This window comes from Dermacentor silvarum, chromosome 2, assembly GCF_013339745.2.
Source record: "Dermacentor silvarum isolate Dsil-2018 chromosome 2, BIME_Dsil_1.4, whole genome shotgun sequence".
In the NCBI taxonomy this organism is placed as follows: Eukaryota; Metazoa; Arthropoda; class Arachnida; order Ixodida; family Ixodidae; genus Dermacentor; species Dermacentor silvarum.
In genome coordinates this window covers 246,452,831-246,470,711 of record NC_051155.1, presented here as the reverse complement: position 1 = coordinate 246,470,711, position 17,881 = coordinate 246,452,831, and the positions used below count along the sequence as shown (strand labels likewise).

At 47.2% G+C, this 17,881-nt stretch overlaps 1 protein-coding gene across 6 annotated transcripts in view; it reads right to left on the bottom strand.

The window, feature by feature from the left end:
- Nucleotides 1-17,881, bottom strand: part of LOC119443051 (mediator of RNA polymerase II transcription subunit 12-like protein) — a 159,505-nt gene that overhangs the window by 71,432 nt on the left and 70,192 nt on the right. For all 6 annotated transcript variants that reach the window (XR_007465751.1, XR_007465752.1, XM_037708183.2 and 3 more), the window contains exons 28-31: nucleotides 14,056-14,263; nucleotides 6,106-6,388; nucleotides 4,358-4,531; nucleotides 1,449-1,581 (exon numbers count right to left, since the gene is read on the bottom strand). Coding sequence is in view for 4 of the 6 variants with exons in the window: in XM_037708183.2 (XP_037564111.1) it covers nucleotides 1,449-1,581; nucleotides 4,358-4,531; nucleotides 6,106-6,388; nucleotides 14,056-14,263 (798 nt within the window). In the remaining 2 variants the exon portion in view is untranslated. The remainder of the gene's footprint in view (nucleotides 1-1,448; nucleotides 1,582-4,357; nucleotides 4,532-6,105; nucleotides 6,389-14,055; nucleotides 14,264-17,881) is intronic.

The following is a 17,881-nucleotide window of genomic DNA, read 5'->3' as shown; positions in this document are numbered from 1 at the left end:
AAGTCCCATGCAAAAGTATAGCAATGTGCAGCGTGTACATCAAACTCCTGTTCACCGCCACATTCAATAATTTGAACGATGTCGAGGAAAAATGAGCAGGGTGCTCTCAATTTTGCTTGCTGCGCATATGGATGGCTTGGGCAATCTGCAACCGTTCATTATCGGCAAGAGCAGATCGCCACTATGCTTCAAGAATACAAAAGGCCTCCAGGTCCAATACGCATTCCACAAGAAAGCGTGAATGACATTTGATCCATAGTCTGCATGGCTGCAGGCATGGGATGTAAACTAAAGATGCTGCGCCACCGGGCTTGTCTTTCTGTAGACAAAGGCATTCCACGAAGGGTATTCTAGGACCCATAAGCTGCCAAAACGAATCAGACTACAACTTCGACAAGGATTGCAGTTTGAATTTAACAAAACCACCACATGCCACATCCACACTCCGCGAAAAGACCCTCTCCACATAATGTGGCAGCAGCACACAAGAATCGTTGCTGTGCAATTCGTAGGTCTGCGCCAAACGAATTTCCATTCCGTCCATCCCAGTCCATTCTGTGAGTGGAAATGGACTGGGATGTTCTGCGTGCTGAAAGTCATACTTTCAAAACTAACAGCGTGTGTGTAGTGTTGGTAGACATGGACGTAAGGATTAGAGGAGAAGGGCCTATAACAACGCGATATACTGGCTGCAATATGCCGCAGCGCCAAGCAGCATGCAAGAAGACGCGCAGATTTTTTAGAGCGGTCGAGGAGCGAGGACGACTGGTTCCAACAGAAAGTCGGTTCCATAACTCGACACAACATTCCGCCTGGCTTATTGCCCACGTATGACAGCGTATTGTAACGGACACGCGGCCAAGCACGTTCATGCGCAATTCACAGTACAAGTGTGCTAATGGTGGTGCAGCGCGTGTCCATACAGGCTAGTTTGCCTCTATGGGTGCGTCCATTTCTACCTTATCCTAATAAAAATGCACAACATGCACTCCGACACGCATGCAGCTGTCTTGCATCCAGGCGACGCAGCCTTTTAGGGTTAGCATTGCAAACAACATTCAGCAGCGCGAGCGATTTGCAAGGTTTGTGAGAAAAAGTAAGTCAACTTTTGTGTGCTCGACACGCCCTTCGAAAAGAAAATCGATACGTTCCAGCTTTTCACGGTCTCTGGAAACTGTCCGAAACATGCGGAGATCTCAGGTAAGCTTCAGATAGGCATATTTTTTATTTGAAATTATCGATATATAGAACTATTTTTGCGATCCAATTTGAGTTCGATATATCTGGAATCGACCGTACAAGCGTTTTTGCATTGCACCCTCACCACAATGCAGCTATCATGGCTGCGAATCGCACCGGCAATCTCATCCTCGGAAACATGGTGCCACAGCCACTGAGCTGTCATGACGTGTAGAAAGACAAACAAAGCCACATTCAGCTCCACTCACGTCCTTGGAGATGTGCACACACTGTGAGAGCTGCGAGTGGAGGGAGTTGAGAAGGCCTTCCCGCTGCTCGTCCTGGCCCTTGAGGCACATTAGCACCAGCGAGAGGAATGGCTGGTGGCTCAGCAGGGACGCACTGCAGTTACGACAGGCATTCCATCTCAGTTATTCAACTGTACATTCCTTGCCGGTGCAACAACCTGCTTCAACTCCAGATACCCCATGGAGCACTAAAGCTGTGGTGCTGAAATATGGAGGAAAACAAAGAAACTGGAGAAGCTAAGGAGCGTGCATTAATGAGCAATGGAATAGAAAATGATAACCACAATGCTAAGGAACATGAAGACGGCAGAATAGAATAGGGAGTAAACAAGTGTAGCTTATATTCTAATTGAAGAAGTGGAGCTGGGAAGATCATGTAGTAAGTGGAGCAGGTGGTCTCTAGAGTAACAAGGACAGGAAAGGCAGCTGAGGATGGCAGAGGAAGGATGCATAAGATGTAGTTGGCTGACACAAGATAGGGTTAAATGCAAATCTCTGGATGAGGCTGTCTTTCTGCAGTGAACATAAGAACAAGATGATGATCCGAATTTACAGAGGGCACACTGTGAGAATTGTTGCCCCAGCAGTAAGCAATGAAAAAATTTTCTTCACTGTTTATCTATTGCCTGGTCGTAGCAGTACCGTATTTTTTGGATTATAAGTCACAACTTAGTATAAGTTGTCAACTTCTCTCGCTCACGCGGGGAAATCACGATGACAGCGCTCATCAACCCACCATTTTTCTCGGCTCACCCTCGTGCGCTTTCACTCACACCTAAAGCATACAGTGCGTGGGGTGCGATAGGATCTTATCACACTTGGACTTTATATGCAACATGACACTGCTCCGCTTCTGCTGTCACTCTCGGTCATGCAGCACACAATTCGAGAGGTGCGTTTGCAAGCAACAGCAGGTAATTCAACTATTTGATCATCTGCGTCCGCGGAAGTCTCCATTTATTGTCTCGGTATTCCTTCACGGTGGCAATGAAATTACATTATACAGTCGAATCTCGTTCATTCAAACACGCTTAATTCGAACTTCCTGTTTATTCGAACAGACGCTGTAGTCCCATCAAAGCTATGTGTATTCCAATGGGTGAAAACGCCCGGTAATTCAAACGCGCAAGCACTTGTAACGGTTAATTCGAGCATACCGCGCATCGCCAATGCTCTCAGCAGCGCGCCAAATCACCCGCCTCCCACTAGCATTGCTCTGACCCCGCTATAGAGTAAAAGCTTAGGAGAGACCCCTCAACGTCGCGCGCGATGAAAGAAATAATGTCACAGTTTCACTCAAAAGGCGAAGCATCGATTGCGATAGCAAAGCAGCACGCGTGCGCAGTCGCACGGCCGTCTCTCACTTCAACGTGATCGAAATGTCGAAAGCACAGTGCATACGAAGCTACCGGCACTAGTTGCACTTCGTTCACATCGCAGATTGCTTTGAAGATAAGGCCCACGCGGGCGCGTACTTTCCCCACGTCGCAGATCGCTTTCAAGATACGACACCCGCGCGGCTGCCGCCGGAGTAAACCCCTCCCCCCTTCTCGCGAAGTCCACCACCACAGCAGAAAATGCGCTTGGAGTGTTCACATAATTGCCATCGCAATAAACAAAAGAAAGAAAAAAAACGTGGCGGTATGTAACCCTCTCTCAAATGGCAAGGTCGCCGTTTCTGTGTGGCGCCGTAATGCCCCAGCCACAATAGTGGAAAAAACGCATGCCGCGTGAGGGATCCATCGGTCTTGGGTCGATCTTTCGTGGCTCGCCGGCGCGGCAAGCGAGCCTCCAGCAGAGGAGACCAATGAGAACGGCCCCTTCAGTGGCATACGCACGGGAAACTGGTGTCATGCACACCCGCCTGACCGCTCTATTGGTACACGCGTCTGGTTCAGCCAGACCGCTTGTTTCGCACTGTTGTCTGCTTGCGCCAGCTCGCGCTCGCGCTTGTTTTAATTGTCATGGTTTACGATTGTATTTTTACAATGACGAGTCTAAACCGGGACGTCCCGATGGAAAGATTTTTGGAGAAAGTGCGCCGTACCCAATTCTATAATACGACAAGGCAGACCCTGAATACAAGGACGCGAAGGCGACACCCAGTACCTGATTCTCCTTGTCGTTTGAACATAGCGACGTCTCAGCAGAAGGGAGCGCACCAACATGATTATGATCATTGGAAACGACTTCGTCATCGACGACCCGCCCCTCCTCGCAGTTCTGCTCCCTTCGCTCTCCTTTGATCTCCACGCGGCGGCGCCAGCTTAGCCCGCTCCCTGAAGTTTCGTTTTCTGCCGTTATCGGGAAGCCAGCATGAGCAGTTTCGAGGTCCGCACTCACTGTGTACTTGCACGCCGCGATATTTCACGGCTCTCGCCATTCGTTCATCGTCCTATGGTGCACGAATACTTCAATAACAAGTCCTTCTTTTAATTCAAACTTCTCTTAATTCGAACAAATTTTCGGGCCCCTTCAAGTTCAAATTATTGAGATTCGACTGGATTGAAATCGTGTACAAGCACACTTCGTTATATTGCAGTTCGAAATACATGGTACTTTGTGGACAAGAAGTTATAAAAGGTTAAAACTTTGTTATATCGACAATTTCATTATATTGAAGTTCTTTATATTGAGGTTTAACTGTACTATATAAAGTTAGCTAGTTAAGTTCCCCAATTTAATGAACAGCTTGAGAGACAATGAGCGCCATTCTCCCATCCTCTCCTCTTGTATTGTTCCCAACAAGTTTCACACAATTATGCCCACTTCATGCAAATATACTATGCTGTTCTTCACCACCCACTACTTGAGAATAAATTACTGACAGAAAATAAAGCTGTGAAGAGAAGTGCAGTGTGAGGACTTACCTTCTCTGAACCTGCTTGTCTTTGTCCTTGCTTTTAGAAGAGGAGGAGGAAGCAATGCAAGCCCAACTGCCACTCTCCAAAACTTGCCCAGCAGCCCTCAGGACCTTGCCCTGAACTGCAGCAGGTAGCTTGGCTATTAGCGGAGCCACAAACCAGATGCGGTCGTTTTCTTGTCTGTGATGAGAAAAACCACAAGGCAAAACAGAATTTGAAAATTTTGAAGTATAAAAACCACCAAGCATTAATCTATAACAATAGTCTTAAACATTAGTCTCCACAAAACTGCAAAAAAAGGGTTCTTGTATGTTGCACTGAGCAATCCCAGTGGAGTAAAACTAGAGAAAAAATATCAGTAGAAATGTGCTTGTGTTAAGACCCTACAACTGCACCTCAAAAATGGAATTGGAAAAAAATGCAGCGGACCACTGGACATAGCAGGAAATTTATTAAACAATCAAAGAAGTCGCTCTCCTCTTTCAAACAATTGCGGCAGGCTTGATGCTTGCACATCAGAAATACATCATCACTGCCAAGTGAGAACATTGATTCGTGGGGTTTAACATACCAAAGCAACTTTGGGGCTATCAGAGATTCCACAATGGAGGGCTCTTGGATTAATGTTGATCACCTGAGGTTCTCTAATTTGCACCTAAATCTAAGTACATGAGTGTTTTTGGCATTTTGCCCCCATCGAAGTGAGGTTGCTGCGGCCGGAAAACGAACCCGCGATGTCGTCCTCAGCAGAAGAACTCCTGAGCCACCATGGCAGAGAGCAAGTGAGAACATTGCGCAATAATTCAGTGGTTGGCACGAGCTCCCAACTGTAACGCCAGAAGTTCAATCCTCAATGGCAGAGTCGGGAAAGCTTCTTCTTTTCCTGAACCCTTAGGTCAGCGTGAAGTTGAGAAAAAAAAAGTGGTCGGATGAAAACACAACAAGGACAGCATAATGGGAAGAATGAACAGGCAGACGAACACAGCAAACCTAGTTTTTAACACGAAAGTGTTTTTTATGCCACGTTTCACGAATGATCTCCTGCCACAGATGTAACGGATGTGACGTCGGCTCTTATGGCAATGAAGGCACATAAAGCGCAATAAACAAAGCCACAAGAACAAACATGAAGAACAGACAAATTCATGTACTTCTGTGGCCTCGTGTAGGCAGTTTGCGTCGGATTAGCCTATGACGCCTCATCGTCTACGGACTGCGGCTTCAACGTGCATCAGCAGTGCATCGCCTACTGCTTCGCTTGCGATGGCACCACCTAAGACAGATGCTGCGCTAAAAGATGCAGAAAGGCAACGACGTCGCCGGGCGAATCTCGCTTTGCTCCGGCGAGAGACACACAAGCGTGAAGCAGAATGCCTTCACGCGCTCACGGTGCACAGTGCGAACTCTGCCACTGGCATTCCTGCAGCTGTGCGCGTCGCAGCTTGACTGGCTGCCATGGCCACTACGGAGCAAGACCAGAATGCTTGCACCTTCGCCGAAGCCACTCGCCAGCAGAACGGTGCTCGCCAACAGGACGCCGCGCGCCAAGCAAACCTGCAACACGGTCGCCGGCCCACAAATTGTGCACCTTTCGCTGCAGCGGACCGTGAGTTCATGAAGCAAACATGCAACAACTTCTGTGAAGACACGTTTCACTTTCGTATTCTACCGATTCCTATGAAAGAGGGATCAACCATGATTTTTTTTAGCACTTAACTGTTGTCACAGTAAAAGCACAGATGTGCAGCGCTCACCTTCCATAGTTGCCACCGCCATTACCGCTGAGCCGAGCAAACGGCACTGGTGATGCTGGGTCGCCCCCTGCTGACCGGGCTGACAGAGGCAGGGGCGACTCTTCGCTGGTCAGCTGAAAGACATCGATGGTGGCCCGGGCTACACTGTCCAGCCACGCGTTGACTTCAGCAGGGCTGGCACACTGCTTGTAGCGCAACTGCAGCTCTAGCCATGACACCCGCATGCTCCATTGGTCCAGGCCCAGCAGGACCCGGCTCACCAACTGCCGCTGGTCACACGGCTCTTCAAAGAGTGCAGGCATAAAATTTCAAACTGTATTTCATTTTTCTTACCCCACTCAAAGGGCAATAATGATGACTTCTTTATGTGTATGGATTAGAACAGCCGAGCATGACATGGGAACAGCAACAACATCTTGCATAGGTGTCCATTAAAAAGTACTGACATGACGTTTTCCGAATGATTTTTTCTGCATTAAATGAAAGTCCAAAAGCTTTATACCTCACAAAAGCTACTGATAAGCACAAGAGCATCCTTGATTACTGTACTGCTTATTTCTGTTTCAGTACCAAGGAGGTGGACGTGTCATCTATGGAATCTTACGCGTGCCCTTTGGTCAAAGGAACGACAGCACAGTAGTGGAAAGAAACCAAATTGCATTTATTGCACCCTCTACAAAACATGCGAGCTGGCTAGCACATACAAGTGAAACGGAATGCGTCCGCAGGATGGTCCCAAGAAGTACACTGTCGAACACGCATGCAGTTCGTCTGTGCATGCAGAGTTCCCGCAGCCAAAATAAAAGGAGGCTAGTCCAATCTTCTCCTGCCGTCAGAGGAAGTTAGCAGCGGAACACTTGCACCATCTCTCGTACATCCGCGCAACTACCGATGCCACACGTGCTACACAAGAAAACCAGATTCAAGGAGATACGGCAGCCATGCGGGGGAAAACAACATCAGCGGACGCAAGAGAGTCTAGCGTCCCCACACATCAAAACACAATGGCTTGCCCTGTTTCTGTGTTCACTCATCTGCCATACACGAGCGTAATCAGTAGGAACACTTATATCCCTGTTACACGGGTACTTGCAATGGCAGTTAATGCAAACAGCAGTTGAACGCCGTAACGGCCATGGGAACAGAACGGTGGTGGCTGCGCTCACACGGCACTTTCCATGTTCAGCCAGTTCACTTCCGTTTGGACGATTTATCACGTGACTCTTAAAATTAAACCACGCCAACTCCAAACACGCCAACTCCAAACAAAAATTTGGTTCTCTAATTATTTTCTGCGCTGCATGCTGTACAGTGTATTTTCTTAGCTATTTGCAAGAGTTGTAGAGTTGTTTGCAACGCTGTCCAGGCAAAGTGTTTTCCTGCTAGTGCGCTCGTCAGCAGCGAGGACACGTTCCTGCTAGGGGGCTGCCATCTTGACTATTTCACGACGGAATGGGTACTTGCAATGGCAGTTAATGCAAACAGCAGTTGAATGCCGTAACGGCCATGGGAACGGAACGGTGGTGGCTGCGCTCACACGGCACTTTCCATGTTCAGCCAGTTCACTTCCGTTTGGACGATTTATCACGTGACTCTTAAAATTTTTACCTCGCCAACTCAAACAAAAATTTCGTTCTCTAATTATTTTCTGCGCTGCATGCTGTACAGTGTATTTTCTTAGCTATTTGCAAGAGTTGTTTGCAATGCTGTCCAGGCAAAGTGTTTTCCCGCCAGTGTCCTCGTCTGCAGCGGGGACACGTTCCTGCTGGGGGCTGCCATCTTTCCTATTTCACGACGGAACGGAGACCGGCAAGCACCGTTGGTGTGATCGCCGTTGGGTTTCCAACAGCGCTCGCGCTGCTGTGTTATTCCGCCTAACGGCCGTTAAGGCCAGCTGCTGTTTTCCTTAACGACCGTTAAGGCCCGTGTAACAGGGGTTCTTCTTCTTCTTTCTGGGGTTTTACGTGCCAAACAAAGTTCTGATTATGAGGCACACCGTAGTGGAGGTCTCCGGATTAATTTTGACCACCTGGGGTTCTTTAACGTGCACTACAATGCAAGCACACGGGCGTTTTTGCATTTCTCCTCCATCGAAATGCAGCCGCGGCGGCCAGGATTCGATCCCGCAACCTCGTGCTGAGCAGCGCAACGCCTTAGCTAACTGAGCCACTGCGGAAGGTCTGTGTACAGGGGTATTACAGCACTATTTTTTTTAATTCTTTATAAGCAACACCAATCATTTCTAGCTTTTTGCTACATATCACTAAATTTCGCTCTGTGCCATGACACCAGGCTAACAATAAGGACGCCAGGTTGGTTATTTTTAGTATAAAATTAAAATATTCGTCCAGGACTTTTATTGCCACGAGTAACTGTGCTGAACTTTTCTATAGATGTAAAGGTTTTGAAAGCAGTGTGTCCTTCACAACCAATTTCCCTCACTTACTTTTTTCGCCAACATGAGTTGTGCAGCCAAATAAGATTTAGAATTTGTTGTAGTCGAACACACTGTTGTGAGTTGTTGTTACTAGCACCCCTGTTACCACTGCATCCCTGTTCTAACATCACCCCTTTAAAGCTCTTTTCCATTATCAGCTATAACAACTATCAGTTATTTAAAAGCAGCTTGTCTGTCCAGTCCAGTTCCAATTTCTATGTGGTGTTTATTGCTTGCTTAAAATTATTCCTGTGTTTTTAAGCAAATTTAACCACTTTGTGCACATCCGTAGATACAGGTATAAATACAAAACCACTTGTCTGACATCTGACATTTAAAAAAATTGCCAAAGTTGCCTTTCAACACTCACTAATTCAATCAAATACATTTGTGCGCAGGATGTCTGATAAGACAAAAGATGAGATAAATGCACTGCAGATGATGAGCAACACGATGTCACAAGAGGTGTATACAATGCTGCAAGCTCCATAAAAGTAGTTACCGTGACCTAGCGAAAACACATGCTATATGTCATGAAGCATAACATGTCAACAAGTCGAAGACTCGTGAGCAACGGGGCCAGCAGGAGGCCCTCTTTAAATATGAGGCTGATCAGTAGGGCTTGGTGGACCTCTTCGTGGTGTGGTACGGCCTCCCAAATGAAACAGTTATGGGGTCTTTTAAGGAGTGCTTAATTTAAACGAGCTCAACGGCCCATAAAACTACTTGATTCTTGGGCGATCACGTTCGGAAATACAGTCGACCCTGTTTATAACGAACTCAATAATTCCACGAAAAGTGGTCATTATATAAGTAATTTGTTATATACAGACTTGCCCTTAAAATCTCTAAAAAGTTAACTGCACTGAAGCAGTAACAATTTGGCAGCACTTTCATCCAAAAACCATATTTTCAGTGTCATTTTTGCTCCTGGTGCGTTCCCCCATTATCTACAGTATAGACCACTTATAACGTAACCGCTTATAGTGCAGGACTGGATATAATATGGTCTTTTCAGACTCCCGTTAATTTGCCCATAGCACTCTATGTATACGCGTATCGCTTATAGTGCAGTTGCGGGACACGAAATACCGGTTACAGTGCGGCTGCCTGGAAGTTCGGCAGTCAACCTAGATGGCAAACGCTCCCCTCAAGCCACAAATACCATATTTACTCAAATCTAATGCGCACTTTTTTTCCGATAAAACAGGTCCAAAAATTGCGTGACCCTAAATCTGCGTTACCATATAGCCGTCAGCATTTCAAAATGGGCGCCTCGCACGCGCGTCGAGCCTAGCTACTCTCGAGCCCAGCTACCGTAACTTCCTCGGAAATCGACGGACAGAAATCGGGCCGCATCACAGGTGTTCGGAGAATCCGAAACTTGCCTTCGGGACTGGCGCAAACAGAAGGAGAGGATTTTCGCCAGCAAAGCAATGCGAAACGGTTTCAGTGGACCGAAGCAGGGCGTAATCTGCGAGAATCCACTTCGGCGATGCGATCGCCTTGGCCCTATCAGAGTCCTTCCATGTTTTTTTCTGGTCACAAAACTGCCGCCTCAGTTTCATATAGAGCCAGCGCCTGCTGCTAGAGGTGCAACCGTGCATGAGAGGGCATGCGAACACCGCTACCGCTGTGGTTGTGTGTGGGGCAGCCTCGGTATTCTAGCTTTCTCAACTTCCTGCAACCGTCGCTTTACTTTCATGTAACGATTTTAACATTCCACATGCTTAAATAACTGCCTGAGCGTGTCTTCTGCCATGAAATGAGCGCCCGGGACAAAAAAAAAAAAAGGAACCGCTCATAACATGGACTTTGCGGCGGTCTCAGTCAAAAAAAAAATCTGGGATTTTAAGAGACAGAACCGCGATACGATTATGAGGCACGCCGTAGTGGGGGACTCAGGATTAATTTTGACCACCTGGGTTCCTTTAAAATGCACCTAAATTTAAATAAACAAGTGTTTTGCATTTTGCCCCCGTCGAAATGTGTCCGCTGTGCACTGCCGAGCGGTCTCGGTCCAGATTTCTTCTTCATCAGCCGTTCGCCTCAGCACTACAGTAGGCTCCGCTTTTTAATATTTTCCTGAAATTAAACACTGTGCATTCGCAACAAAGCGCCAGTGGTCCAACTTATCACCAGATGCAAACATATGGGCACCCCTGTGAGTAAGCGCCTAAGGTTGCGCATAGCACCAGATAGTTCGCCGAGCACAGCTGTTCACTTTCTGTTAAACTGTGGGCAGTATCTTATCAGGAGATCAAAAGAATGAAATTGTTATTGCAAAGGGCTGCTTCCGTAGAATACTTAATGAAAAAGAAAAGGAAATTGAGCTGCTCCGTGCGCTTCCGATTTCTCTGCACAGTGATGCCATTTCTCAATGAGATTTAGGTAGGATAAATGCAGGACAAACTTCACTACTAAATGTCTTCGGTGCGGCTTTTAGCAATGGATTAAGGCGAACGTGAAGTGTTAGGTCCTGCACAGTTGAAACTGTATTGTAATTAGGCAATAGCCTTAGCAAGCAGTCGTTTAGACGCGTCAGTAAGCCCAGCACTTATTCACGCTGCTCGTGGTTTCGACGCAGAAACGACGAGACTAGGTATTTTGGTTCTTAATGCGCAACTATTTACAAGATGTTAAAATATTGTAATCACCAGTCCTGATATTCTTATCATGGTCGAAAAAAAACAGCTTTATAATTCGATTAAGAAAAGAAATAAAACGTGTTGGTGCAAAAACAACATACAAGCACAATCATATATCATGTAAAATAAGCGAAATACAGACAGGACAAAGAGCCGCTTGTATCTGGAACGGCACCCCGGCACGCAACACTTGTTCGGCATCGTTGTCCCACCCAACCACTTCAATTAAACAGTCCAGCAATCGAAAAATAGCGCAGCACATGCACAGAACGCACCCGATCACTTAGCTCGCTTGGTACCGCGCAAGCGTTTCGGTACGCAAACGATGCCCTCTGTGGCACAGTGGCGCCGCGTCGCGGCAGCTTTGGGCAGCGTATGAACCTCTCCCATAGCGTGACGGCGGAGTTTCGTGACCAGAAAAAGATGGAAGGACTCTGGCCCTATCTTGAAAGCAATCTGCTACGGCGGAAGTCCGCCGCGCGCCGTGTTTTCACCGCTTATAGGTCGCGTTGAAGTGAGAGGCATGATAGCACGAAGGTCAACTCGCTCGCCGCGCTTCGTCACTCGAGCGTTTTCACAGTTCGTTTCCGCGGTCAACAAGCGAGATGTGTTCATGTTTGCTTGTGCGCGCGTGACACCGTGTTTTATTAATTTATTTAGCAAGCGAATACGGAACCTAGAGCACGGTGACAGTGACGGCAGAAATGCGCCTGGAGTGTAAATTATCGCAATAAAATAGTTGTTTTGGTTATAGTGCGGTACCGCTTATAGTGCGGATATTCGCGACTGTGGCGACTTACGTTTAAGCGGTCTACACTGTAGCTTCAACCTTCCGAACGTCCTTCTAAAGAACGAAATGCGGTGTCATATAGCTCTTTAAAAACAGCGCCCGATTCAGATCACTTGTCATTTCGAAACTGCAAGCGCAGCCGGCATTTTTCATTCCAGATCTTGTGACATATTTTACTACCAGCAGGACATCGCTGTATTCTGCACAAGAGAGCGAAGCGTTCTAGTTGGCCAGAAGCGTAAACTGCAGAAACTACTGTGGCATGCTGCCATTCTGCGAAAGTCTTGGACAATGTGGTCTCGGGATTACAATTGGGCGTCAGCCACACAAGAGCCATACAATTACATTATCGATGTTGCTTCGGTGAAAAAAAAATGCGATGTTCGAAACGTAAAACGTACGTCACCGCGAAATTATCAGCCATCGCCTATGTGCAAATGAAGCGCTGCCGAACCGTGATCTGATAACGGCATAGTAACCGGCAATCCTTTGCAACATTGCGTGGTGGCAGTGCGTGGTGGCAGTGCATGATGCGGCGTTGTTCCATTGTTCCCATGGTGGAACGACGTAGATGGTCATTCTCAATCATTCAAACAGGTGCAATGCACACAGTGCCACACGGACAATTGTGCAAAAACGAGAGTGATGCCGTCGCGGCATCTGATATCGCACCTCATGCACCAGTGGAAGCCCCACCCTGCACCATGCTTTTATGCTGTTCGCCTCCTCACTGGAGGCGTTCCTTGAAAGTGCGTGACCTTCGCATATTCTGAAATTCATGTGGCGGTTGCTCGCTCATCTCGAAGGCTGTATCTTCGTCGTGGTTGGACTAGAGCAGGGCACATGCTACCGTGCGCCACAGTTTGGTCATGCTTCCATGCTTTGGTACTTCATGTGTGCCCTCTTTTTCTATTGTAACCAGGTTTAAAGCATTCGTTGTAACAGTCCAACGATTTAACAAACATCTGTTATATCTGGCAGCAGCTTTAATAGGCAGGGTCGGAAAATCTTAAATGCACTGAAATGTGTTCGTTATAACCGATAGATTGTTATACCTGGGATCGTTATAAGCGGGTTCGACTGTAGTTTCATTTTCGCGAGACTCAGTCCTTCTTAGCACCGAACCCCTCGAAGTATACAGCCGATAGCACTCTAGAAACTGTGCGAAGGTAGCGAGTTCGGCACAGCATCAGAAGCACTGTTACAGATGCGTTCCGTGCTGATTTGCACGAAATTTCGTGAAAGTGAAACTATCTTCGAAGGTGATCACCCGATAATACCACTCAAGGAAAGCCCTGCCTCTTCCTCATACGATGATGATGAGTGAAGAGAACTCGGTTCCAAATTGTGATTCCTTGAATAAAGGCACCATTTCTTTTTCTGTTCATCTCGCGTTACATTTGTGGTATTACTTTTTTATTTTGCGTGACTGAAAAGTCACCCCTTGTGTTACAAATGCGGTAGCGTTAAATTCGAGTAAATACAGCACCTATTTATGTGAATACATGGGAACGGCAAAAAAAAACGACAACCGACCAGACAACCGAAGTGCATAAATGTCATTGCTAACATGTTTCTTGTGCAGAAGGGATATATTTGCAAGCAACACTGGTAAACATTCTTACTGTACGCAGATGCACTAGAAGACACAGACTGCAAGTGAAGTATGTGAAGGCACTTATGGAAGTAGGCAACTGAAGTTTATTGCAATTTGACATGTTTGTACCTAGGCGCACAACGCCAAAGCCACGTGAGGCTGATCATCTTATTGGTGAGTTTAGGAAGCATATCTTTTATACACAAACACACAGATTATGTATGCTAAATTTTCCCACAGTATGAATTACTCACTCCCCCAAGTAGCACTCTGAAAAATTCCCATTGCTTCAAACTGCAAGCACAGCACTGCCACCTCCCTGGAACTCAAGCAAGATGCAAAGATGCATCGTTGCCCATAATTATATAAGGCAAAGGAATTGGTACCTCAAAGAAAGCTGTTGCAGCGAACATGTTAGCAATGCCATTTCTACCTTTCTGAGCATGAAAAAAAAGACTTGCAGTTCTGATGTTGCTACCTCTTTCATGGGGGCTTGAGCCACCACCTGCTGAACCACCACTGGCGCCGCTTCCCGAACTGCTGCTGCTATTTCCGCAGGCACTGTTCCCCACAATGGTACCAAATGTGTCAGCGCCATTGTTAGTTGCGCCGGGGGAAAGCCACGAATTTGTGCTGCCACTGCTACCGCCCTTGGGATGGCAGATCATGTGCAGCAATGTCTCTGCCTGAAACGACAAATAAACATGTTGGCTTCAACTTCAACTTCGAATTAACCGTCACAAATGCTTGCGCATTCGAATTACCGGGCGTTTTCTCCCATTGGAATACACATAACTTTGACGGGACCACAGCGTCAGTTCGAATTAACCGGAAGTTTGAATTAAGCGTGTTCAAATTAACGAGATTCGACTGTAATAAGATATTCCGGCCCCCAAAAAGCTCCCTATTGGGAGCCAGAATGTTTTCTTGTTATTTATGTTTGTGGTCGACGTCCATTTTTCTTTTGATGACTACATTACAGAATACTTCAAGCAGTAAAAAATGACCCAGATTTATTCATTTTGCCACCATTTGTTAATTTGACCTTTCGGATAATTCAACCAAATCTTGCAGTCCCACGAGGGTCGAGTTATAGGCAGTCTACTGTATATACAATCCCAAACAGAAGAGAGACAGGTTTGGCTTCAATGACATACTGTATTTACTCGAATCTAACGCGCACTTTTTTTCCCGATATAACAGGTCCAAAAATTGCGTGCGCGTTAGAATTGTTAGAATTTACTTGCCCCAAACAATTTTTGGGGCAAGTAAATTGCATTTTGGAGCAGCTTGGAGCAGACTAAATTTTACATCGGAGCAATTTGGAGTAGATAAAATTTCATTTTGAAGCAGTATGGAGCAGGCCAATATGAATTTTGGTGGAATAATGGAATATGGCAGTGCATTTTGAAACCACAAGAAACACAGAATATACCAACACGAAACCCGTAGTAGAAGCGCACTTTGTAGAATAGCGTACTAAATAGTGGATCGAGCGGCGCCACGGCGCATGCTTTCCTGTAAAGCCAAAAACATAGGTTGCACTACGCTCGAACTGTATATTCCCGCGCCGACACTCATGATGATAGCAGTAAATGTTCTCAAATTATGCAGTCCAATGGACACCGTAACATAATTTCTGGGTCACCATATGTCACCGCAGACCCAGAGAGCTGCAATCAACCCTGGGCTGGTATAACGTAAAACTATTCCAATCTGTTTTTACTGCGATACCAATTATGTGGACACACCAGGTGCATTTCTGTCGTCTTTGTCACCCTGATGTTCCATATAAATATAGTCCAGGGGCGATAACGTCGTCGCCACGCGCCGTATGCTGTATGTGCGAGTGAAAGCGTGCGTGGGATGAGCCGACGTTGGCAGCTAAATCTCGCGCGCGCAAGGGACGAAAGTGGGGAGGAAGCGCGCCATCTTCCGTCGCACGCAAGGTACCGGGGGAGGGGAGAGAGGTGGGGGGGTTCTACTCCAGCGGCTACTGTGTATGGTGCGGCCACGCGGGCCCCAACTTGAAAGCGATCTGCAATGGGGACAGAGTGCGAGTGCTGGTAGCTTCGTGTGCACTGGGTTTTCGCCACTTAGTTCGCACTGAGGCGAGAGGCAGCACGAAGGTCAATTCGCTCGCTGCTGCTGCCGCCGCGCTTCCCCACTCCAGCGTTTCGACAGAGAGTGTCCGCGGTCATCGAGTGAAATGTGTTCATGTTTGCTTGTGCGGGCGCGGCGCCATGCTTGTCAATTTAGTTAGTAAGCGAATGTTTACAGGTTTATATGCCCGATAAAACTACTATCCTTACTTCATATGGCTGTCTACTAATTCGCTATCACACTCGATACTTCACCTTTCGGGCGAAACTGCAACTTTTTTTTCCAATTCCGCCATTAGCCCTTGAAGATAGGTCAAAATAGCTCAGGCTGCACCCATGTGGGCATAAAAACAGATTGGAACAGTTTTGCCTAATTTGGGCACAGAGACGCCCGCCCGCTGCACTCACTGTAGCGCACGCCTCCCTAATATCTAGTTCGCTCACAGCGCCCCCCCGCCTACTCTTTGTGGTTTTGCACCTCAGCTAGGGAGATCGGCACCACTCTGCCCACTCAACCGTATTCCAGTACACTCTAAATACAGCCGCACTGGCTTTTCCGACAGCAGCAACAACAGTTGGGCATGGCCATGCATGCCCCGGCCACTTACCGGAAGCACCGAGAAGTCCAGTGTTATAAGCGTGAAAATTACGAAAAACTGTGCAGGAGGCATGACATCACTTGGTATGCGGAATGTGAACGGCTGCACTCTTTTTCGGAGAATGAATCCGCTCGGGATTCGCAGCCACTGCCGGATCACACATGCCAAAGCCGTTTTGGCAAAGCGTGGTGCAGGAATCTGCATTTGCATTAAAATGGCGCAGAGTCCCACCCCTGGAGAAGTGAATTGTGCTTGCACCCATTGATTGCAAAAATGACTGTGCTGCCATTAGTCTGGCAAACTGTCTCGCAGAAAAGACAGTCTTACAATAATGAAAAGGGTGGATCCATTATGAAAACCAACTAGAAAAATTTTAACATTAAGACACCATTAAGGGAATATGGACACAAAAGTTGGCGGGTGGTTTTTTGCGTTGGAACAAAAGTTGAACTGTTGAAAATTACGAATACAACAAGCTGCTTTGAAAAAAGAATGAGAAACATCTTTTTTTTGTGATTTTCTGTTGCACCTTGCCTCCAAGCAGCCACCGGCAGAAGCTGAAATTTGACGTCATAACAGCCACCCGCGGCCAAGGTCCGCCACAGCTGTCGCAGTGTTTCCAGGGGTGTGGGTCCCTTGCAGCGTATGTTTAACCCCTTTCGGCGATCTTCGCACGTGGTCCGTCTGAAACACTATTCCCGTCGGCGCTCCACACAGGTGGTGCGTCTTACATGAAGCTTTCCGTGGTCGTCGCTCGGTATTGACGCACTCGTCGCGGTGGAAGGAAATGTTCAGACATTGCTGTTATAACAGCATCATCGGTCGTGACACGCCGTTGCACACATTTCCCAGAGACGAGAAGGTGCGTAAACTTTGGATACCTGCCTATTAGAGAGCTTTAGCTTATCCGGTAATCGGGTAAACGCGGGCATTGGGGCGTTCGGGCGGAACAGTAAACGTGAGCGGCCTGTATGGGGCTGCCACATGGTGGTGCAGAGTTCAAACAGACAAAAACAGCTAATATTGCAGTGACCAAGTGTATTCTACTTCGCTGCTGGTGTAAATCTTTGGCAGCAACACGATTACGCCATTGCCGAAAATTTACACCAGGAAATGACCAATAATTCTTGCATAAGTGTCTGGTGCAGAGTGAAATCTTCGCGCCACGGTTCGCGAAAACCTGACCGGCACTTCCACGACCGCCTGCTCTTCTTCGTCGCTTGATGCGGAAGGCTCGTAACCGTAAGCGGTAATATTTCTTGCCAAGTTGAAATGGTACTCGTCTTCAGACGTGTACTCATCGCTGGTAGACGCACCAGAACTCGAATTCATGCTCGCGATAGCGGCGGCGGCACGCTTCGAATGACCGCAGCCGGCCGCCTGGCTATCCGACGAGGGTGTCGTGACGTCACGCCTTCCAACTCTCGCGGGTCGGGCAGCAAGGCACGCGCTCACAAAAACGCCAAAAATCAAGCCATCGGCTCAAAAATGAGTTAAGTGACTACTTCTTTTCAGTGTAATCACACACTGAGGATTCATTTTCAGCATTTTCGTAAAATTTTCAGATTTTGTGTTCGCATCCCTCTGAGCAAGTTTCAAAGCA